Raw genomic sequence first — 24,554 nt, 5'->3', positions numbered from 1 at the left:
ACTTTTTCTAGGAATGAGCCTTATATTGGAATTAACCAGTTTTTTCAAGGTTTTGAATTCCATCGCCATATACGCCAGTACTGTATATGGAATAAAGTACACACAATATCCGGTATCGGAAAATTTATAGAACTTTGTATGCTGCTTCAGTCTTGTAGATCAAACTTCAAAATAATTCAATGAAAATAGAAATTACTTCTAGAAGTTGCTTACAAGTTACTTCTAAAATTACTGAAATTGTACTGTACAAACAGTTATTCTCAAAAAACTCCCGGGTCAATTTTTTAACGATTTTTTTCTGAAATTGTTGCAGAAACTCTTTTATGAGTTCAGCTAGTATTGCTCCTAAGATACCTCCTTGAATTCTCCAAGGATTTTTTTTTATTTCTTTAGGAATTCCTCTTGAAAGTTCTCATGAAATTCTTCAAGATATTCTTCTCAGCTCTTCTCCAGATATTCTTTCAGCTATGCCTTCAAAATAATCTATTTATGTTCATCATCAATTTTGCAACAACGCAATCCGATTTTTTTTTTGAGTTCCTCGAGAGGAACTTCTCTGTATTTTTTTTCAGGATTTCCTCTGAGGATTCCGTCTGGCATTTCTTTAAAAAAAAATCTTAAAACATTCCCAAGAAATGCCTCTAGAAGTTACTCCAGAGGTTTTCCATAAGTTTCTCAGATTGTTCTCCAGAGATAACATCATGAACTTCTCTTGAAATTTGTTGAGACCTTTCTTCAGGGATTCTTTTCGATTTTTTTTTTTCCTTCAGGAATCTCTTACGAGATTCTTCCAAGGATTTCTTTAGCGATCACTTCGGGATGTATTTCTAGACATTTTTCTAGGAATATCCTAAGAAATTCCTCTTGGAAATGCAGAGCATTTTTCGAGTTTCTTGCATTGCTTCTTCTTAAAAAAAACAATTTCTTTGGAAATTTCATTGAGTGATTCCAGTAAGAATTTTTCCAGATTTGTTTTAAATTTCTGCTGGATTTCCTCCAACGATCCCATTTTTTTCTGCAGATAGTCCTTCAACCTATGCAGAAATTCCTTGACAGGTTGTATAACAGTTTCGCAGTTTCTCCAGACATTCAGTATATTTTTTTAACCTTTTGTTTAAGTTCCTTGAGTGGAATTGGTCTGCGTATTGCACCAAGGTTCTGTTCAGGATTCGCTCTGGAGATTTAGCCTGCCATTTCTTCAGATATTCCTCCAGAAAATTCCCAACAAGTTTATCTTGAAGTTATTCCAGGGGTTTCCCAGAAGTTCCTCAGATATGTTTTCAGAGATTGCATCATAAACTTCTCTTGGGATTTATTGAGACCTTTCTACAGGGATTATTTCATGAATTTTCCCAAGAGATTTCAGGAATCCATAGAGAGATTACACTAAGAATTCCCTTAGACACTATTGCAGGATTTATTTCTTGGCGTTTCTCTAAGAATATCTCAAAAAATTCTTCTTGGGATTATTGCAAAGGATTTTCCAGTTTTTTTTTCAGAGATTGCTACAAAAAAAACGTTTTTTTTTTGAATTTCATGAAGTGATTCCTTTATGAATTCTTCCAGATAAGTTTCCAATGTCTGCTGGATTTCCTCCTAAAGTTCCACAAAGAATTACTTCAGAAATTGATTAAAACTTGTTGTAAACTAAGACTTTCAGACATTTTTTCCAGAAATTCATTTGACATTTACTCCAGAAGTATCTTAAGGAGTTTTTTTCAGGGATTACTTTGAATTATTTACAGGAATTCTGAAAATATTGGTGAGTTTTTTTTTATTCCCGAATGCGGAAGAAATACAGAAAAAACAAAAAAGGTATTCAGGTTTTTTAAGAAGTTACCAAAGGAATTGCGTATAGCAAAGATAAAGAAATGAAAAATACCAACGAAAATTCTTTAAAAATGCAGAACGAATTGCCGAAGAAATTTCCAAAAAAAAAATATGAGAAAGCTCCCAAAGTCGAATGAACTACCAAAAGCTTTACCGAAGAAATTGCCATAGAAAATTTTAAGAAAACAAATATCAAAAGAATTGTTAACTTAACTTAAATAAAATGCTTGTGAGACTACTAAAAACTCCCGTAAATTACAAGCCGAAGGATTTGCCGATGAAATAATTAAAAAAGACAAATGAACTTCTAAAGAAATTGCCAAAAGATATTTTGTAACAAATTCCAAAGAAATACCGAAAAAAATCTCTCAGAAATTGCCGAATGGCATCCAAAGGAATTTCCGAAGAAATTAGCCAGTTCCTGAAGAAATCCTTATACTACTGAAGGATTTTCTGAAAATATTTCTGAAGGAGCTCCCGGGTAAGATTTAGAAGCAATCCGCGGCGGAATTTCTGAAAGAATTCTTGGAGAATTTTTTGAATATATCTTCTGTCTTATTGCTGTCGAAAACCCAGGAGATATACTTAAAAGAGTTCATGGAATAAATAAATGAAACTCAGAGAAAATTTTAACGGAATCACAGAAGGAGTTGGTGAATATATTTCTGGAGGAATATCTAGAAAACAACTTGAGCAACAACCCTTGTTGAATTTCCCATAAAAATATAAGCCTTATTTAAAAGAATCCTTGGAGCAATCATGCAGAAATCAATCTAAGACATTTTGAAGGAGAAATTTCTGAAATACTCCATGGAAAAGTTTTTTAAGCATGAAAGCTATACTAGATCAACGAAATGAATCTCGATTATAAAGAAAAATAATAATAGTAATATTCTAGATCAATTCTTGATGACATTAGTGGAGGTTCCTCTACATAAATAATCCTGGAGAGTGATAGAATCGACTATTTCTATCATTCTTCTTGTCATTATTTATGTTTGAAGTACATCGGAGATGCATCGCATGCATTAAAGTGGCCTGGTCAACTGAGCAGCGTTATAATAAATGTTGCAGATATCAAAGCATAAGTTGATTCTAAAATAAATATAAAGACAGAGCCGTTTTTCATACAAAATAATCATGGGGATCAAAATCTCTTTTTCTAGTGATTCGATTGTTATGGAATTTTGGCTGCAACCTTAAAATAACTAGAATTTTGGCTAGAAATACAAATCATTATCCATGAAAACGGTTTTATCGACTTTTTAGATTCAAATAAATAAAAAGACATTATTTCCATATAAAAATGTGTCTTTATATTTATTTGAATCTGAAAAGTCAATATAAACGTTGTTGTGTTACGTTTGTAAATTAGTTGTGACGTATGTAAAGTAGTTTTAAGAATTTTCCATGAATTGGACAATGCAATGAATTGGAGAATGCAATTCATGGAAAATTCTTCGATTGTTGCATGGAGTGTGTTACGTTTGTAAATTGTTGTGAACCTTTTGTCTGTTTATTTTGTATGTTTTACTAAGGTTTGTACATTTGTCCCTGAAATTTAATGCGCATTTGTAGCGCTCCAAAAATTTCAGGATACAAAACGCACAAGCCGTCCCCTAACACGGACATCAAATTGTAGACGGTCTTGTGTTGTTGCCCAAATCAGGATGCCCCCTTAGGATTAGAAATTCCTAGACCAAAACAAGCCATGAATGCCGCAACAGATGCTGCGAACTAAAAGGCGAACTGCCAGAAAAAATACGATTACAGGATTGACTGATGGACCAAGAACAAAAATGAAACCTCGTCATCCTGGGTTCGGACTTAGTTATCTATTTGGATAACTGGGCACAATTTATGTTATGTGTTGCATGTTTGTGTTTTGTGCATTTGTAATGTTCCATTTTATTTTGCGTATCTAAGTTCCCAGACGTGGGGCCCGATACGGAAAATAAAATGTGCATTTGTAAGGTTCCAATGTTTTCGTTACATTGGCGCCCAGCCCAACGTGCGGCCTTGCGCATTTATAAGGTTCCTATGTACTTTATTTATAGTTTATTGTTTCTTTGTTGATCCATCTGGTTTAGTTTAGGTGAACTTAGAGTAGATCAAATATAAGTGTCCGCAACAGTAAAGATAGATAAAGGCTAAGTGCTTGGTTGATGGCAGTTCTTTGGCCGTTGGTAAATGGCGTTAGATCATACCCTTTGCCAGAATTCGCTGGCGTTATTAGTTCTAAGTTAGCCTGGTGGCAATTAGTTTTAAGTTAGCCTGGTGGCAAGTTAAGTCGCGGAGTTATCTGGTAAGCGTTTGGCTTACGTAATTTAGTTAGTCTGGTGACACCAAATAAAATGATCATCGCTGTCATCAACCGACCACTTGAAAGAATGGTAAATAGGAATGTTTAAGAATTTTTCAAGAATAGCGATTTCGATTCTTGAAAAATTCTTCCGCTGTTGCTGGTGTTGTGTTACGTTTGTAATATAGTTGATATGTTGTAAAGTAGTTTTAAGAATTTTCCATGAATTGGAGAATGCAATTCATAGAAAATTCTTCGATTATTGCATGGAGTGTGTTACGTTTGTAAATAGTTGTGAACATTTTGTCAGTTTATTTTCTGTTTTGTACTGTGATTTGTTCATTTGCCCCTTTAGGATTAGAAATTCCTAGACTAAAACAAGCTATGAATGCCGCAACAGATGCTGCGAACTATAAGGCGAACTGCCAGAAAAAATACGATTACAGGATTGACTGATGGACCAAGAACAAAAATGAAACCTCGTCATCCTGGGTTCGGACTTAGTTATCTATTTGGATAACTGGGCACAATTTATGTTATGTGTTGCATGTTTGTGTTTTGTACATTTGTAATATTCCATTTTGTTTTTCGTATCTAAGTTCCCAGACGTGGGGCCCGATACGGAAAATAAAATGCGCATTTGTAAGGTTCCACGTTATATTTTACTTTTCGTATCCCACGAGTAGTCTCAAAATGTGGGGCTCGATGCGGAAAATAAAATGCGCATTTGTAGGGTTCTATTAGCAGTTGACTACATTGTGGTACCCATCGGGAGCACAATACATTTGTAGTGTTCCACAAACTTTTTTTTTTGTTACAACGTTTTCATGGATGATGATTTATATTTCTAGCCAAAATTCTAAGGTTGCAGCCAAAATTCCATAACAATCAAATCGCTAGAAAAAGAGATTTTGATCCCTAAACATTATTATTTTGTATGGAAAATGGCTTTGTCTTTATACTTATTTCTCTCATTGTAGAACGGGTATATCTCATACCAACCGCTCCGTTTATTTGAAAGAAACATATATGAATGTCGGTGGGAGTGACGTAGCTAAAAAAGTTAATGTCACTCCTTGGTCCGCAGCCTCCTGGGAAAATAGATATGACTAAATTCGATCAAAAAATTACATAATTGATTATGAAAAAAATGAAGAATAAACTTAAGTACAAATAGGAAAGAACTCACCAAAGTATCAAGCATAAAAAAATCTGTATTATATTGAAGATTTGGTATTACCAGGAATCAAGTTATCCGTCATTCGATTGGAGAATGCAACCGGAAATCTGCTGAGGGAATCGTAAATAAGTTACCAAGAATATCGACGGAAATCCTTTTAAAATGTCATTCGTGAATTAACATAAGAATGTTTCAAGATACACGGTGTTCAATAAGATCGGATACACGATAAAATTGAATTTATTTCTCATCTGTAATTCAGATTTGCAAAGTGAATGTATTAATTGAAAGCTTACATAATACTGATCAAATACAGCATATGTTTTGAAATAAACTGTCCTTTTTCCTTTTGTAATAATTGCAAATGTGTCTCAAGTTCCTTTCGGCCGGCACGCACGACTTTCATTGGCATTTCGTCTAGTTTTTATTGAGTAGTTTTGTTAAGTTGAATTAAATTAGGTTGTTGTCCTCAGCATTAGTGGTAGCAAATATTACCATACGAAATAATTTATAAGATTCAGATTGGGTGAAATACGGAGTCATTTTATCTTGATCTTTCAGATTGCTAAAATTGTCGCTGTACCTGTTTTAATGATTTTTGTTTTGTAAAAAAGCAAGGCTGCGTTGTATCTCAGTTTAACCCATAATTATCTTTTCCAAAACTTGATTAAATCCCTATTGTGGCAAATTTTAATCAAAATTGGCTTTATATAATGTATTGATGCCTTTTTCATAGATTTAAGCACATTTTGACTAAACTTGCAAATTCATCGCCATATCATCACTGAAATAGCAGTGAAAAATTTGTGTCTATTAATTTAGTTATTTTAATTAAGTATATGTAGTGAGATGTAAACTCAAAAGTCAACGTTTTAAACTTCTGTAGCATGAGCTACTTTTCAAAAATTATTCTAGCGTGCCGAAGCTAACAAACATTAGATACATCTAAGGCTTATAACAAAAAAGTAGAAAAAGACGTTATTCGAAACCATATGCTGCATTTGATCGGTGTTATATGACTTTTCAATAAATACATTAACTTTGAATTACAGATGTGAAATTAATTCAAGTTATATGGTGTATCCGAACTTATTGAACACCGTGTATATGCCATGAATATGAAGGAACATGTGTTTGTAAACCTCATTAGAATACCGCCGAGTAATCAGTAAACTGAGATCTCAGCTCTATGAATGCCGAGAATCAGCACATCGTGTTTCATTATCAAGTAGTCAACCAATTTTTAGGTGAGTCTCGCTTATAATTGAGTAACCCAGATTCGCACAACCGAACTCGTGAAATGAAACTAAGTGTGATATTGAAAGGTTGAATGTATTGCAGTGAGAAATCATTAACAGAAATCACAACCAATATTTTTGCCAATGAATAACAAAAGATCTCAAAGCAAAATAGTAAAAATGTACAAGGTAATACGACACAAGTTTTCTACGGTCGCAATTAAAACCCTCCCATTTGTGAAACGGGTGTTCCACCGAGTGCCAGCTCGCAACAAGTTACATTGGTACCTGAAGTTGCAAATAAATGGATGCAATATGTTCCATCGTTTGATCACTGTTGAAAGGAAGCCGTTCCCGCCCACCACCGAAACTCAATGAAGCCACAAAAAGGGATTTTTCGAGTGCATCGGACGCACAGACCATGTCACGAGCATGGACCTATCCTATCGTACATAGGTACTAGTTTAGTGTAATCGGATTGTTACACCTTGTTTGTGGAGCTGACATGAAACGGATGGCACATTGATTGTACACCGGCCATATTTTGCCTGTTTCTCCTGATTCTGACAGAACCGACTGACTGGCATGGACGTTTATCCTGTCCTGAATAAAATCAATTTATTCACTGGGAAAAGTTGTAATTCAGCTGTAAACAAGATTAAACGTTCGTTTAATATGCCCCCGAAGAGCAACAATTCGAATCAATTCAATCTGTCGTACGCATATCCAGTTGTCTCGTGAATCCGGAACATGACAGGGCCGGAGTCGATGTCCTGGTGAAAATGTTTTGGAGAAATATGATACCGTGTATTGTTATTCCATTTACTTTAAAATATGTGGTGATTACACTACAAAAACTTCAATTTTACAGTAAAATGTATGCTTACAAACCTTAAGATATGAAGGGAATCATAACATGCTAAATGATATCGTTACCATTAAGGTTCATGGATTGAGAGATGCAACAATACACAATTGCTTGTTTTTTGTCTTACAGTAAATGTTATAGTTACAATAAATAAACAGTAAAATAATTTCAGTATTTGTGGTAACCGTAACATATATTTAACCGTACTTGCTAAAATTCCAATTTTACTTTTACCATATGAGGCAAAGTATGTAACTTGAACCCAAATAACTTTTAAAGAAATGGTGTACAAATGTGCAAACGAAAATAACTGTAATGTCTTGAAAAAAAAATCAGAGCGAAACATCATGAGAACAGAAAAATGACTATACTACCTATGGTAACAAACCATCAAATATATAATGAAAGTAAAAATGGAATATTTTATGATTTACTATATTCTTTTGAAATAAAGTAATGGAATATCTAATGTATTTTTTTCGGGTACCCTTTCAGCACACATTCCAAAAAAAAACGGCACAGTCTGCCGAAATGCTCACTTTGCCTGTCCTCATAAATAATGACAATCTCCTCCAATGTGCCAGTGGGGAATCGAATCGAATCGTAAATATAAATGCACGCACGAGCGAATTCGCTCACTCTCGGTCGCACACCATCCTTCACCGGGCTTTGAAGTGGGGGGAGAGCTATGGGTAGGATATCGTCGTCAGCTTTTAATTAATGATGATCGCAAAAGCTACTTCTCCTGATGTAAATGTCCGATTCCGACCGGATGATGGCATCCAAACCAACCAACCCCCAGAGAGCGTCGCTGCTGGCGAGAGTTGCACAGCACATATTAATTCAATATCCTCTGTTTTTGCTCTTTTTTTATTTGCAGAAAAATAAGGAATTAATGAACGACATAATCTCCAACTGTAAATTAAAAAATGGTAAGTACCGGAAATCCAATAAACGGCCGAGGTTTGGATTCGGGATTGATGGGAATATGAGGATGTCCCCCTCGGGCTGCGATATTATTTTGACAGATGTTCTTTAATGTGGGTGGTTGATTTAAAAATTGACAAACAGGGAGATTGACAGATTGACAAATTAAAAAAAAAAAAACTGAACAGATTAATAACTCCAGTAACAAAGAGAGAGAATATCAATCACATTCGGAGCTTTTACATTATTCGAACCACCACAAGTACACAACGACCTCTTATTATGTTCATTAAAAAAAAAACAATGTACTTACCTGCTTCCGTAAAAATACAAGTAATTAGGTTTTTGAATTTTGAAAAATGTATTGATCTTTTAATTTTGAACAAAAGAGCATTGTTTTTTTTTTTTTTTGAGATTTTTAGAACTTTATTTTGATACTTAAAAATAATTTCAAGGAAATGTTTTGATATCACCTGCCTAGTAAAAAATGATTTGACAAATCGCTCTCATACAAACTTCAAATTGATTTTTAAATAGGTTCCCGCCTTTCTTATAGCTCAAAAGCTGTTGTTACAATCAAACCGATAAAACTAATTTTAAAGCTTAGTAATCCTAACAGCTCTAATAAACCCGTGATAAAACCCTATAAAGCCCGAAAGGGCCCACCCTACAGGAGGTTGTTAGAACCATTCCTTAAAACGTCTTTCAAGCTACTTGATTTTGTGACATATTCTTGTAGTCTACTATACAGCTTTGTTAAGATCTATTGTGTAGGTTGCAAGAAGATCAACAAGCCGTAACAAAGTTCGAAAAATAGCTTGAATGAACGATTAAAACCAATAATTAAAATCAATCTGAAACTCAAATCATCAAATGTATTTGAGTGAATTTTAAATAATTAATGATGAAAAATAACAAATTTATGTCGGTCAGCCGTGTTAATTCTATGCAGTTGCAAATTTGTATAGAGAAAAATTCTGTTTCAATGACAGAGAATCTCATGCCACAAGAAATTTATCGATATAATGTAATAAATTGCTGCTAAATGAGATGAAGCGCCATGCCAATTTGCAGTTTTTGTTCCTCCATTTGGGAAATTTGTGCCATATTCTATCATATACACATTGATAATTACAAATTTTCAATGTATTACAAGTGGTACACTTGGTGCTCGCTTATAATGATAACTTTTAAAATAAAATCACACTGGTGTTTAATTATGCGCACAAATGAAATGAGTTATTGCAAGAGAGACAAACTTCAAATCATGCTGGCACATATGTTCCTTGCATTCCAACGAAAAATATAGCAGAAGACGGCAAGCCGATCTGATGCTTTATTTTTTGTTAACTTTTGATTCTGAGAATAGGGGCCGTCCATTAATTACGTAAGGGTTTATGGGGGGAGGGGGGGTTTGAGAAATCTTACGCGCCATACAAAAATATTTGGGCTTTCATACAAAAAATCTTACAAGGGGGGGGTGGGGGAGTCGAAAAATCGTGAAAATTGCCTTACGTAATAAATGGACAGCCCCATATGTGTATTGAAGCGACAGAGGAATTTGATGTTAACAGTTAACATTATCATTGAACACCCGTGTGTACCACTTACAATACATTAAAAGTTTGTAATTATCTAGGTGATAGAATATACCTCTAACATGCTCTAGCACAAGTAGATGGAGATGATCATTGCGATACACAAACGTGAGAGTGTGATGAAAACCAAAAACGCTAGAAATCACACAAAAAAGCAATACAAGACAAAGTTTACCCGAGTAGGTGGAAACATCTGATGAATAGCATATTCAGTTATGATTGATTGAATTACTGAACAGCAAAAACTGATATTGGTTCGATTGATATAAGAGGTAAAAGAACAGAAATAATAGAAAAATCTAATATGGTGAACTGCTCAATAACAGCTCGTTAAGATATTATAAGATCAAAACAATAGCAGACAAGTTTTGACACTTTTTTCTAGAAAAAAAAAATAAAAAAGTCAACATCCAGCATCGAACCTACGACCTTAGGATTCACAGGCGGCGATGCTTACCACTCAACTGTGGCTCACTGTTGTGAATATCATGCTAATAAGAGCATGCGGTGCTCAGTAGAGCTCGTTTCCATTTCTTGCAGAAGAGCTAAATTTGTTCTTGTGTAGAAGTTTTCAGATATTTCAACAAGAACAAAAACTGATATCATATCATTTCCAATTATTGGTGCGATATTCTTTAAATTTTTGAATAACACATAAAAATCACATCGAGCTATGACAGCAAAAATTGTTCGATTTGAGATATGATTTAGATATACTCGTCTACCCGGGTAATGAGAATTCACAATTTTAGGCAGTTTTAAAGCAGCTAGTATCAAAAAATATGACTCCATATTCAAAAAATCATATCTCAAAAACTAAAAAACATACATTTCTGATTTTTTGATATGTTACGCCATACCCGGGTAGACGAGAATATCTAAATCATATCTCAAATCGAACACTTTTTGCTGTCATAGCTCGATGTGATTTAGATGAGTTATTCAAATATGTAATGAATATCGCACGAATAGCTCAAAGTGATATGATATCAGTTTTTGTTCTTGTAGAAATAGCTGAAAATTTCTACATAACAACAAGTTTAGCTCTTCTGCACGAAATGGAACACATACACCCATAGAGATGGCTCAATGTTAGTGAAATGCCATGTGCCCCTTTCTGAGCTGTGGAAACGAAGAACCGCATGCTCTTATTACCATGATATTCACAACAGTGAGCCACAGTTGAGTGGTAAGCATCGCCGCCTGTGAATCCTAAGGTCGTTGCTGGATGTTGACTTTTTTTTTATTTTTTTTTTTCTAGAAAAAAGTGTCAAAACTTGTCTGCTATTGTTTTGATCTTGTAATATCTTAACGAGCTGTTATTGAGTAGTTCACCATATTAGATTTTGCTATTATTTCTGTTCTTTTACCTCTTATATCAATCAAACCAATATCAGTTTTTGCTCTTCAGTAATTCAATCAATCATAACTGAATATGCTATTCATCAGATGTTTCCACCTACTCGGGTATTTCCTGAATTTTCTCATGAAAATAAAAAAAAAACACAGGGTACCCTGTTGGTCTCGAGGCCATATAAACATAAAAAAATAAAATAAATGTATTTTTTTGCACCAAAACACAATTTGGCTTCTTCAACGTATTTTTATGGACAGTGGACACCCTTTACTTTGGAAATTCTTCCAAGGATTTCATCAGAAATTTCCCAGCAACTTCCAACTTCTCCAGTAGTTTCACAATTTCTGTCAGAAATTCTTCCTGGGATTATTTTAGAAATTCCTCCAGGGATTCTTTGAAAAAAAAAATAAGAAATTTTCTGCAGGGATTCCTATAGAAACGGCTCTAGGGGTTTCCTTCACAAAGTTTTCGAGGGATTCTTTCAGAAAACCTCCAATGGCATCTATTATAAATTCGAACAATATTTTTTCACAAATATCTTCAAACTTTCCTCCAGAAATGTTTTTACAAATTTCTCCAAGGATTACTTTGAAAAACTTCCACAGATTTTTCGATAAATCTTTCATGGACCCTTGCTAAAATTCATCCTTGAATTCATTTAAAAAACCTTTCACGAGTTCCTGAAAATATCTCTCAGTGAAACTTTTACAGAAATTCTTTCAGAGACTCCTTTGGAAACTCCTCGTAGATTTACTTTGAAAAATCATCCAGGAAATCCTAAAGATTCCTTCAGCCTTCAGAATGTCCTCCAGAAATTTCTCAAAGAATTCTTTATGAAACTCTTGCACGGATAGCTCCCACAAATGTTGCATGGTTTCCTTTAGAAAATACTGCAAAAATGGCTGTCCTGTCTTGGGTAGATTTTTCTAGAAATTAAACCACGAAATTCTTCAGATTTTTTTTATGGAGGAATCAAAAAATTGTCAAAGTATTCATCTAGAAAATCTTACATGAAATTACTCTAAAATACTCCATGATTTTTTTTAGAAAATTATTCAAGGATACAAAAGGAATCATAAATTCTGGAATCCTTCAAAATTTTCTCAGAAGCTTTCCTAACATTTTTTTTCCAAGTATTGCTTTAGAAATTCTAGAAAGGATTACACTAGTTTACAGCATTTTTGAACTCGGTAAGCTGATGTTCATGCCCTGAGTTCGAAAACGCGAAGGAAAAATATTACAGTAGAGCGGAATTTTTTTTCGACTTTCCATACAAGGTTAATGATATTTTTTTTTGTTTGAAGAGACTTTACCGTTGGTTAATGATTTGAAATCGATTTTTGTTCTATTTTTAAGCTATGTCGCTCACTTCATTCATCTCATTCACTCTAATCAATGCTCCAATTGAGCTGAATCTTTTACTGTAACTCGGCTTTATATGATATATCAAATAAACGTTGAGAAAGAATTTTTAAATTGTTTGTTTATCTTTTTGAATAAAATACATTTCTTCATATATTTTTAGATATTTTGCAAAAATTTATGGAGATCGTCTCTTAAACTAGTCAATATCTTGAATTTCATCAATCTGACGCTAAACCTGCATTCAGAAGATCGAAAGGTATTATATTCATATTTATATATTCATATAATTTATGGAAAAAGATTTAAAATTAATTGAACAAAAAGCAACATATTCGAATTTTGGTAAAATCCATATTTTAAAAAATTGTTATACTCGATATTTAACTAAAACTCAAAAACTGTTGTTCCTTAAATGTTTTGAAGCACGGACGGTTTCGAAATCAGCACTAAATTGTGCTTAAAAACTTTGGTCGTTAACAGAAGTTCATGACTTTCGTTTTATTTTGTAAACTAGTGTTATTGAAGAAATTCCCAAGATTTCTTCTCATTTCTTTAGATATTCCGTCATGACATTTCTCTTCCAGAAAATGCCCCAAGAATTTCTTAAGAAAGTCTTAGAAAATCCTTCAAGGATTCCTTCATAAACTTTTCTACTGGGTCTGTCAGAGATTATTATAAGTATTCTTACGAAAAAGCTGGAAGACATTCTTGTTGAGATTCCTTCAGAAATTCACACAGAGATTTCGTCAGAAATTCCTTTAGGATTTCCTCCAAGCGTACTTCCAGAAATTTCTCTTTGGATTCCTACAGGAATTCATTTAAAAAGGTTTTCAGAATTTTTATAAGAGGATTTCTTAAAGATTTTATTTTTCAATAAATATCTCAAGAGGTTTTGTAAGGTTTTCCACCAAGGGTTTCCAGGTGTTTCTTCAGGTAATCCTTCGGGAAATTCTTCAGAAACTCTATATATGGATTTTCAAATGTTCCTGTTTTTTCAGAAATTCTTTTTAGGAATTCATCGATACTTTTGGGAATATCTTCAGAGACTTCTTCAATAATCCAAGGGTTGCTTCAGAAATTTCAGGAGGGATTTCTTCAAAATTTGTTCTATAGATTCTTTCAGAAGTTTTTCCAGCGATTTCTTCAGGAAGCACTTGATCCTTCAGAGATTTCTCCAGGAATTCATCCTTAGGAATGTACCAGGTAATATAATGCATATTTCAAAAATATCAGGAATATATTACAATTCTCGATGATGAAGTCATAAGAAATGTTGGAAGAAGTTTGTTAGAGAGCTTTGAGAAAAAGTCTGGCGAATAAGCGGTTTGAATGCATCCTCCAAAAATGTTGCCATTGCTAAGAGATCTCTAAAAAAATATCGCCACAGAAACACCCCATCCCGGATAAAAAATTACCATTCATTACATGGTAAATATTATTAACATATGACTGGTTTTATTGTTCACAATAAAACACATAGTAGATATATTGTTACTTTTTACAATAGAAATCAAGCCCATATAGTTCGTACAATAAGTGAACATTAGCTTTATTAGTGACTAATTGATTCGATTGTTTTTCAATAGTTCTATAATAATTTAAAATTACTACATATAAGTAAAAATTGATTTAAGTTGTTTTTAAATAGTTGCAAAAGTGCCTGCAAAGTTCTCATGGACTTTTTATTAAAAAAGTGTTTATTTCTCAATTGCACTTGAAAACAATTCGTAACATATAAATAACAATAAATATTATTGTTGCTTGGATCATGTTTGTATAATCAAATACAAAATCACTTGACATATTTTTTTTGGTTTTCGTTTTAAATTTGAGTACAGTAGATGTTTCGGTTATCGAATATTATTCGCTAAAACTTCAACGACTGACAGACGTCAAGCCGTGTTGGCAGAGGGAGTTCTCAATGAATAACTGAGGAAGTACTTATAGAAAACTAGCTGAAAAGCAGGTTTTAGCCAAGTGAGGATGTTACGACAAGAAAAAGATGAACAATGATTTTTCTAATGTTTTCCAATAAATTTAAGGAATCTAGTAAATAGTAAACTACCATTGATAACAATACAAATACAATTTGTTTAATGGGGTCAATTGAACCGATGATAAAATAAACATGCAATAATATTTGTTGTTATGTAAACAGATTTCGCCTTTGAAAAACCAAAGAATTCATATTTCTCGGTAACATTTTTCTCCAGCATTTACAGATACTAATGGCCACATGAATTGTGAACGATTTATGGTATGGATCATACGACCTGAGGTCTGACTTGTGATATTTGGCAGTTATTTGAAAAGATCTTATCAACAGCTGCCAAGCAATACTTACCAGACAGACATCAGAGTGTTTGATTCTTATCATAAAATGTGCATATCATTCTGGAGGCCGTTAGTGCTCGTGAATGCTGGATATAAATGTTAGCGAGAAATATAAATTCTATGGATTTTCAAAAGCGAAAACTGCTTACAAATAACAACAAATATTATTGTATTTTTATTGTAACAACGATTCATTTGACGCCATTCAATTAATTGTATTTGTATTGTAAGAACAATGAAAAAACATTAAGATATATTGTTTTCTTTTGAAAATTGCCCTAAAAATGTCTCATAAAAACACAATACATTTTATTGTTTTTCGCGAAAAAGTGTATGAAAATTTTCTCAAAATTTTATGGTTAAGATACATAACGACCACCATTTTTTATTGTAAAAGTGCCATTTACCATTCGACGAATGGTATAGAACAATAAGGGTGATGGTGAGTGTGCTGTGTAAATTACAATACGTATAATGGTGAATATTTTTCGAAAAAATGGTGTTGTAACAATAAAATTTATTGTATTTTTATGATATTTTTTATCAGGGATGTACTCCGCTCATACTGACCATCGACAAAGCGAGAAATATTAATAAAAAATAAGTAAGAAAAGAAAGTATAAGATTCAGGTAAATATATTTGTTCTGGCAGCACTGCGCGGGAGCCGGTTACCACACGGTATGCTTTGGACGATGAGGCAAAGGTAAGTGTCGGTTGACAGGGTTCAGAATGGAAATGACAGATGAAATGACAGGAGTAAGAGGGAAGGAAAGATGTCAACAAATTGTAAATAAAAACAAATAGAAGAAGTAGAATTAACTGCAGATTGAGATTATATTGAATTGCAAGTGAAGAGTAGGATTGTGGTAAATGTAGCCAAGTTGAAGAGTGTTTGAGCCAGGTTTTAGTGCAAAGAATTTAACCGAGGTGACGCAATTGGTCAAAAGATTACAATTTGCAAAAGCCCGTAAGTAAAAAGGGAGTAATTGAATGAGTGAAAACAGTGGAGATGATCGATGTGCTATTTCATTGAACAGGGTCCGGTGAAGTTACAGTTGTGACTCAGCTTACGCGGACGGTTAACGTTGGACGGCGAACAACACCCACGAACTCTATTAAGGAAGGGACAAAGTAGTACCTGTAGAATTGTAAGTAGAGTGGATTTAGTTTAAACGAAAATATTTTAATTTGAATTGAAATTAGGAACTGCGACAACGATATCTTGTTGGAAGGAAGGCATTAACAGGAGAGAAGCAAACTTAAAATTGTAAGTTGGCCTAAATTATAGTAATTGTATATGAATAATTAACGAAAACTGAATATTTAAATTACAGTTTGATCTGCCAAAATAAACGACCGATTCGCAAAAATTGTTTGCCCCATTTGATCCGAACAATATTAAAATAATGTCTCAAGTACACAGGGTGAAATATTTGACAAGGAATGAACTAAAGATCCAACAAAGCTGTTTGACACTAATGAAAATTCGATCGAGTCAAACAAGATGTTTTGTTTAAGCATTGGTTCCTTTTTGGACAAATATTTGACCCTGCGTACTGGGATCAAGACAGGCAAAATTTTCACTTTCCAAATTGTGTTCAACTAGCTGTAACTTTCCGAAAAGTGCATCAAATATTCTCAAACTGTCACTGTAAGTTGATCAACTACTTGTGTAGCAGTAGTCAAAATTTGGAAAAAAAATCGGGCCTTTCTGCACGAAATTATATTATGTTCTAGAAAAAGCTATAACTATACGATAGCCAACTTAGAGTTGTTATATCTTCGGATTCAATGAACCGAATGCAATGAAAGTTTGACCATTTATGACTTATATAATGATATCTGGAAATCGTTTGGCCTCACTTGAAATGTTTAGCAAGAGTAAAAGTTATAGCGATTTAATTTATTTTATAACTTTTTAGTAAATTAGTCTATTTTTAATATGCATCCCATTGACTTAAGGGTAAAGTCTTCGGTATACCAATCCGTGTGGTCAATTTATGATATTTAATGAAACTGCAATATATATATATATATATATATATATATATATATATATATATATATATATATATATATATATATATATGTGTGTGAAAAAGATGGATAAATTACACTAGTTTACAAAATAAAACGAAAGTCGTGAACTTCTGTCAACGACCAAAATTTGTGAAGTACAATTTAGCACTGATTTCGAAACCGTGCTTCAAAAAAATCAAAGTAGAGCAGTTTTTGTGTTTTAGCTCAATATCGAGTTATACAACTTTTAAAAAAAATGGAATTTACTAAAATTCAAATACCTTGCGTTTTGTTCAAACAATGTCCAATCTTTTTCCGTAATTTAAAAGCTGAATACAATACCATTCGATCATCGGAATGCAGGTTTTGCGTCAGATTGATGAAATTCAAGATATTGGCGAGTTTTAGGGACGATCTCCATAAATTTTAGCCAAATTTCTAAAAATATATGAAGAAATGTATTTTTTTCAATAAGAAAAAAACAATCTTAAAGTTCTTTCTCAACGTTTATTTGACATATCATATGAAGGCGAGTTACAGTAAAAAAATCAGCTCAATCGGAGTATTGATTACGCAGAATGAGATGTGTGAAGTGAGTGACGTTACTTAAAAATAGAACAAAAATCGATTTCAAATCGTCAACCTTGTATGGAAAGTCGAAAAAATTTCCGCTCTACTGTAATTTTTTTCCTTCGCGTTTTCGAACTCAGGGCATGATTCTACACCAAAAATGATCATCAGCTTACCGAGTTCAAAAATGCTGTAAACTAGTGTTATTAGTGAAATTCCGAAAAAATCCACAGCTCAGGTGAGATTTGAACTCACGACCCTTATTCGTTAGACAAGTGCTTTTCCAACTAAGCTACCGAGACAATTAATGACACGGCATTTTAGTTGTCATAAGGTAATTCAAATCTCAACGATCATGTTTCATCTTTCCCTTAACTTGCACCGCAAATATATCCATCTCTTATGATCATATGTATATGAAGAGCGAGAGCAATTTATTTTTAGTGTTGAGCCTGTTGCCTATCTTACAGGCGTCTCTTCTCCATCCATTTGATGAGGAGGAACGAATGAAACCTGGTAGGCCATCAAACTTGTCGTTTGCACTCTTTCATTTACGACACATTACTACAGAAGAGGTAGAAGCTCGAAATGACTTAAGGGTAAAGTCTTCGGTATACCAATCCGTGTGGTCAATTTATGATATTTAATGAAACTCAACATATATATATATATATGTGAAAACAGGATGAAACATGATCGTTGAGATTTGAATTAACTTATGGCAACTAAAATGCCGTGTCATTAATTGGCTCAGTAGCTTAGTTGGAAAAGCACTTGTCTAGCGAATAAGGGTCGTGAGTTCAAATCTCACTTGAGCTGTGGATTTTTTCGGAATTTCACTAATAATTTATACATCTTTTTCACATTTATATGTTGAGTTTCATTAAATATCATATATGCATCCCATTACTTTTTTAATTTATTGTTGTCAATTTTATTACTTTTCTTCAAAACATATTTATATTCAAGTCAATTAGAGGAAATTTATGTGAACTATAATAAGCATCTAGAATTTTGAAACGATGTTGAAGTTTCGAATAAATTGTTGTTTTATTAGAAAAAATTATCTAATCGTTAGAATTTTCTTCCATGTGAAGAATTTTAAGTTAAGTCAAAAGTTTTTCAAAGCTCATTATATAAGTCATAAATGGTCAAAATTTAATTGCATTCGGTTCATTGAATCCGGAGATACAACAGCTCAACGTTGGCTATCGGTTAATTATACCTTTTCCTAGACTCCTTATAACTTCGTGCAGAATAGCCCGATCTTTTTCAAACTTTGACCACTGATACACAGCTAGTCAAACTACTCACAGTGAAAATTTGAGAATGAGTATTTGATAAACTTTTCGAAAAGTTACAACTAGATGAACATTTTTTGGAAATTGAAAATTTTGCCAGTCCCGATCATTTTGTCTATCCCCTGTATGTCATGAGGTATGCTTTGGCGCTATTTTGGGTGCTCCACAAAACATTTTTTTGATATACAGTGCTCTGCGTGTCAAAAGGCTGAAAACCCCTGCTGAAACAAACTGCAAGTTTTAAACTTAGTGGATATTAAAAATTTTACCATTCAAAAAATATACATAAAATCGAAGTACATGGGGTCTATATAATAGAGAGTCCACTAAATCGAGGTATATGTACCTGTAACCTCTTAAGAGTCTGTCAGATATTTTTCCAAGACTTCACTTGAGAATTTCGTTATAAACCTTAGCAAATATGAATTTCAAATAACTCAACGTACATATTTACAGATGGGTAAACTATTGGTTAAATTGGGAAAAAATCCACAGCTCAGGTGAGATTTGAACACACGACCCTTATTCGCTAGACAAGTGCTTTACCAACTAAGCTACCGAGCCAATTAATGACCCGGTAACTTAGTTGTCATAAGGTTCAATTCTAATCTCATCGATCTATATCATCTCCCCCATCTTGACCACACGGATTGGTATTACCGAAAATTTGCACTTTGAGTGAGTCGTTTTCGAGCATCTACCTCTACGTAGTTATCCGTCGTATCGAACAGAATGCGAACGACGTGTTTGATCGCCTTCCAGGTAGCAATTGTTCTTCCTCTACAAGTGGTTGGGGGAGCGGTGCCTGTACGGTAGGCAAACAGTTTCAAACAATAAACAAATCGCTTTCGCTCTTCGTACATATGTACAACAGAGATGGTTACATTTGCGGTTTAGGGTAAGATGATATAGATCGATGAGATTAGAATTGAACCTTATGACAACTAAGTTGCCGGGTCATTAATTGGCTCGGTAGCTTAGTTGGTAAAGCACTTGTCTAGCGAATAAGGGTCGTGAGTTCAAATCTCACCTGAGCTGTGGATTTTTCCCAATTTAACCAATAATTTATCCATCTATACATATGTACGTTGAGTTATTTGAAATTCATAATTGACCACACGGATTGGTATTACCGAAAATTTGCACTTTGAGTGAGTCTTAGCAAATATTTTTTCTAAATTGGTTACTTCTACATATTCAAACACATTTAACCCAAAATATTGTCTACAGGTTTTCGGTCAAAAGTTTCTCTATGGAGTTCCCCAAAAATAATCTTAAAATTTCTCCTGGAAATTTTCAGAGATTCAAAATAAATGCTTCGACGAACCTGGCAGAAAATACCAAACCACGGTTAAAAAATTCCTTCGGAAAAATGTCAAACCAGGCTCCAGCGATTTTACAAGAATTTTTTTTCAAAAATGACAAGTAATGTTTATAAATTTTGAAAACAAAAAAGCTGGATCGAACTCGATTCGTTTTTTTTTTATTTTTTCCCTTTAATTCTGACACACCTTTGTTCCAGGATAACTTAATAAACTGGCAGCGTGCAAAGTACCAACAACCCTATTTGCGAATAACAGTGCACGAAAAGTGAGTGCATCGTTGCCGCTTCGATGCCTTCACCGATCGACAACCAACAGTAGTAGCAGAAACAGCAATGCACCACCGATGGAATGGCAAGCTCAATTTATGCAGCAGCATTCGATGCAGGAAAACTCCCACTCTCTCCACTACTGTATGCCCATCGAAGGGGAAACAAAACTGAATTTTCCAAACCCATCAGGAAAATTGCAAGTCAGCGGAAGCAACAGCATCCACCCGTATTGCCAGTAATGGCAGCTATTTCCCGTGTGGTTCGGTTTCAGTGCTTATTGGTACACAGGAAGAAATTAAATCTGAAAATATGTGTGTTCTAGTAGGAAATGATGAAATTTCGAAAGGAATTAACCATAATTTTCTAATTATTTCATTTCTGAGTACAAAATACTATAAGAAAAATAGAAATTACATTTTTTTTTCAAGAAAGTTCCACCTTCACATTATTCTCTCCGTGCATCTTCACTCAGCGCGTTTTCAGGCCAAATACAGTAATGGCAAACCGTGTGTTTGTAACATCACGTCGACTAAATTTACCCTCAACACCGTGCAAAATTGTGCACCTGACGCGTTAATTCTATTTGCACCGCCAGACTTTCATGGCGATGGTGCACATCGTCGCCCATCGCATCGTGTTCATATCGTATTGACGGTCGAATCGAAGCAAATTTCGAATTTGAAGCAATGGTGTTTCTGGAAATGATTTCCTGCAAGGCGGATATTTTAGAGATGCAGCAGGCGCGGGATGCATTTTGGCTTCAAAATTTTCACACTATACGTTGAGGACTTTTGGGTGCAGGCATGGGAAACTCTCACTTAATTTCACATGCATTTCAAACAGAAATTACATCTTCTTCGTTTAAGTCAATTTTTCTGGTAGCCATTTTCTGTTTTACAGAATTTTGAAATTTAGCTGCATTTTATTCATCATATCAATAGAAATTTAGTGCATAATAAATATTATTAGGGTTGTGATATTTTAGTATTTTTGGGGTTGGATACTAAATAGGTCGTTTTTTAATTATCTCGAAAACCATAAATTCCACTAAACCCTTTGCGCCACCCCTAAATATTAACCGACATCACTCATTTTTGCACAGCTCACTTATTTCGACCAGTAGATCATTTTCCACTTGGGAAATCATATCCCGGAGAGATTTTAAAAAATTAGCCCCACCCTACCCGCACATTTACTGCTTCGGCTTAGGGCACTGATCTCATTTTGGTCATAATTCTAATAAGAGGATTACATGAATCCGAACGCCCAAAATACTACCAGCAGGAATGGAATCCAGACACAAACCCTTAATGCGGTACAAAATTTCCAAAACCCACTTGAAATCCAATTTCCGCATCGGTGGTGAAACCTTCGGTAGTCGGTAGTGCTTCGCTTCACGTAACCAACAGCTTTCGAATCGAAAATATTTCCACCCAACCACCCGCCACAGCAGCTGGTAATTAAATGTTTGAAACAATATCTCGAACGTGCGAATTGGGTGCCGATTGTGGACGACGTTAGGTGGGAAGGGTTCCAGAGAAAAGGAAGCGAATTTACTATGGCAGGAAATTATTTCGATTTCAGTAATAATGGCGCTGCCGGGATATTATCGTATTATACTTTGCGAAGCGTTAAGTTTGGGTGATTTAGTTTGTTTGGATGTCGAGCATGATTTCAAACCATATTGGAACATTTTTGTATGGGTAACTCAGTAGAAAATGTACCCGAGAGGAAAAAATGGATAAATCTCACTGAAATCAGATCGCCATCTACATAAAACCTTTGATATTAATTTTGTGTTACTTTGTCAGAATTTCTTCCATGAATCTCTATTTTTATATGTTCAGAAATTATTCAGGGATTTTCTTCGAAGACTTTTTATCTTAAAATAATGACATCGGAAATTCTTCCTGGGCTTCATTTAGAAATTTTCCAATTGATATGCACAGAAGCAAGCATACAAAAGCATATACATTTTTCAAAAAGTTTCCTAAATATTCGGAGTTTTCAGAAATTCAGGCATTTGTCTTGAAATTTCTGCTGCAATTACCCGATGAAATCTTTTACAAAACCTTCAATGGATTTCTTCAGAAATTTCTCAATGGATTCTTTTATGAAATCCTGTAGGAATTATTTCAGAAATTGTTCAAGATTGGCATTCATAAAATTTCACAGGGATTTCTTCAAACACTGATCTAAGAATTCGTTTTAAAATTTCTTAAAGCATTTCATCTAAAAATCTTCCGGGGATTTCTTGCCAATTTTCTTTAAAGATTCTTTCTAAAAACCTTCCACGAATTCCTTCTGAATTTTATCAAAAAATCCTTTGGGAAAATCATCGATGTATTGCTTCAGAAGTTCTCCCATGAAATCCTTCAGAAAGTCCTCTAGAGTTTTCTCCGGGAAAACTCTAGCGATCACTCCAGCACTTTCTGCAAGGATTTCTTTATAAAACGTTCCATATATTTTCCCAGCAACCCTTCCATAGATTTCTTCAAAAAATTGTTCAGAAATCCCTACAAGTTTTTTTTTGAAAATCTTCCTTGAAATCCTTGATAAATCTCAGCACCGATTTCTAAAAAAAAAATTTCTAGGGATATTTTTAATGCTTCCAGGGATTTCTTTAGAAATTCTTCTGACAATACCGTCAAAACATTTTCCAGAGGTCTCTTGTAAAACCCAACCCAATATGCTGGAAATTTGTTCCAATTTTTTTAACCTTCACATACCCGCACCTTGACATCTCATTTTCAAAATGCTGGCATTTCGTCAATTTTCAGTCGATTTTTTTGAAGTCTCCCTCAATCGATCATAATTTGGTGCTAGTTTATTATACTCAAGTGGACATGCAATATCCGGAACCATTCCGGAGATATTCCGGATTGTACTGGGGTCAGGGGGTTGTCAAAATGACTAAAAGTGATTATTTCGTGGGTTATTGTATTTGAATCATCAATTTTCAGCGTAATTTTTGTTGCGAGCAATGAAACACAACTGCAATAACCAGATTTGTATAAGTTGACCGATCCGGATCACCGTGACAGGTTCCGCGGGGGCCTCATTGGGGACACTTTTGGTTTTCAACCAAAACATGTCATGCGACGTATCAAACTCCACGATTTCGAGAGAATGAGACAGAAAAGGTACACTGAAGTATGTATCAACTGATATGGCCGCTCCGGAATATCTGGAACAGGTTCCGCTGGGGCCTCATTGGGGACACTACTGTTTTTCCAACCCAAACAAGTCGTGCGACGTATCAAACTTCCAGATTTCGAGAGAATGAGACAGAAAAAGTAGACTGAAGTATGTATCAACTCATATGGCCGCTCCGGAATACCTGGAACAGGTTCCGCGGGGGCCTCATTGGGGACACTACTGTTTTTCCAACCAAAACAAGTCGTGCGACGTATCAAACTTCCAGATTTCGAAAGAATGAGACAGAAAAAGTAGACTGAAGTATGTATCAACTCATATGGCCGCTCCGGAACACCTGGAACAGGTTCCGCGGGGGCCTCATTGGGGACACTACTGTTTTTCCAACCAAAACAAGCCGTGCGACGTATCAAACTTCCAGATTTCGAAAGAATGAGACAGAAAAAGTAGACTGAAGTATGTATCAACTCATATGGCCGCTTCGGAATACCTGGAACAGGTTCCGCGGGGGCCTCATTGGGGACACTACTGTTTTTCCAACCCAAACAAGTCGTGCGACGTATCAAACTTCCAGATTTCGAGAGAATGAGACAGAAAAAGTAGACTGAAGTATGTATCAACTCATATGGCCGCTCCGGAACACCTGGAACAGGTTCCGTGGGGGCCTCATTGGGGACACTTCTGTTTTTCAACCCAAACAAGTCGTGCGACCCTTAACCTCGAAACAGCCGCGAGTACTTCGGCTTCCCAAACTAACATAGTATTAAGGCAGTAATAAATTGTAAAATGTAAAATCAATGTAAAAACAAAAGATTTCGGCTCAGTTATGCCCATGTGGCGCCCGAGCCTCCCAAATAAAAGAATAAGTAAAAAAAAAAAGTCGTGAGACGTATCAAACTTCCAGATTTCGAGAG

At 34.5% G+C, this 24,554-nt stretch overlaps 1 protein-coding gene and 1 long non-coding RNA gene across 5 annotated transcripts in view; both read left to right on the top strand.

Annotated features, from left to right (window-relative positions):
* Window positions 1-24,554, top strand: part of LOC109423294 (rap guanine nucleotide exchange factor 4) — a 957,479-nt gene that overhangs the window by 681,098 nt on the left and 251,827 nt on the right. For all 4 annotated transcript variants that reach the window (XM_062854198.1, XM_029870605.2, XM_020077464.3 and 1 more), the window contains one exon: window positions 8,299-8,350. In XM_062854198.1, coding sequence (XP_062710182.1) covers window positions 8,299-8,350 — 52 coding nt within the window. The remainder of the gene's footprint in view (window positions 1-8,298; window positions 8,351-24,554) is intronic.
* LOC134287467 (uncharacterized) lies at window positions 15,765-16,267 on the top strand. The gene is made up of 3 exons (XR_009997323.1): window positions 15,765-15,967; window positions 16,038-16,148; window positions 16,204-16,267. It is a non-coding gene; the product is annotated as an uncharacterized LOC134287467 (long non-coding RNA).

Source organism: Aedes albopictus, chromosome 2 (genome assembly GCF_035046485.1).
Source record: "Aedes albopictus strain Foshan chromosome 2, AalbF5, whole genome shotgun sequence".
Taxonomy (NCBI): Eukaryota; Metazoa; Arthropoda; class Insecta; order Diptera; family Culicidae; genus Aedes; species Aedes albopictus.
Note: the sequence above shows the minus strand (reverse complement) of the source record. Positions and strands in the feature narration are given on the sequence as shown.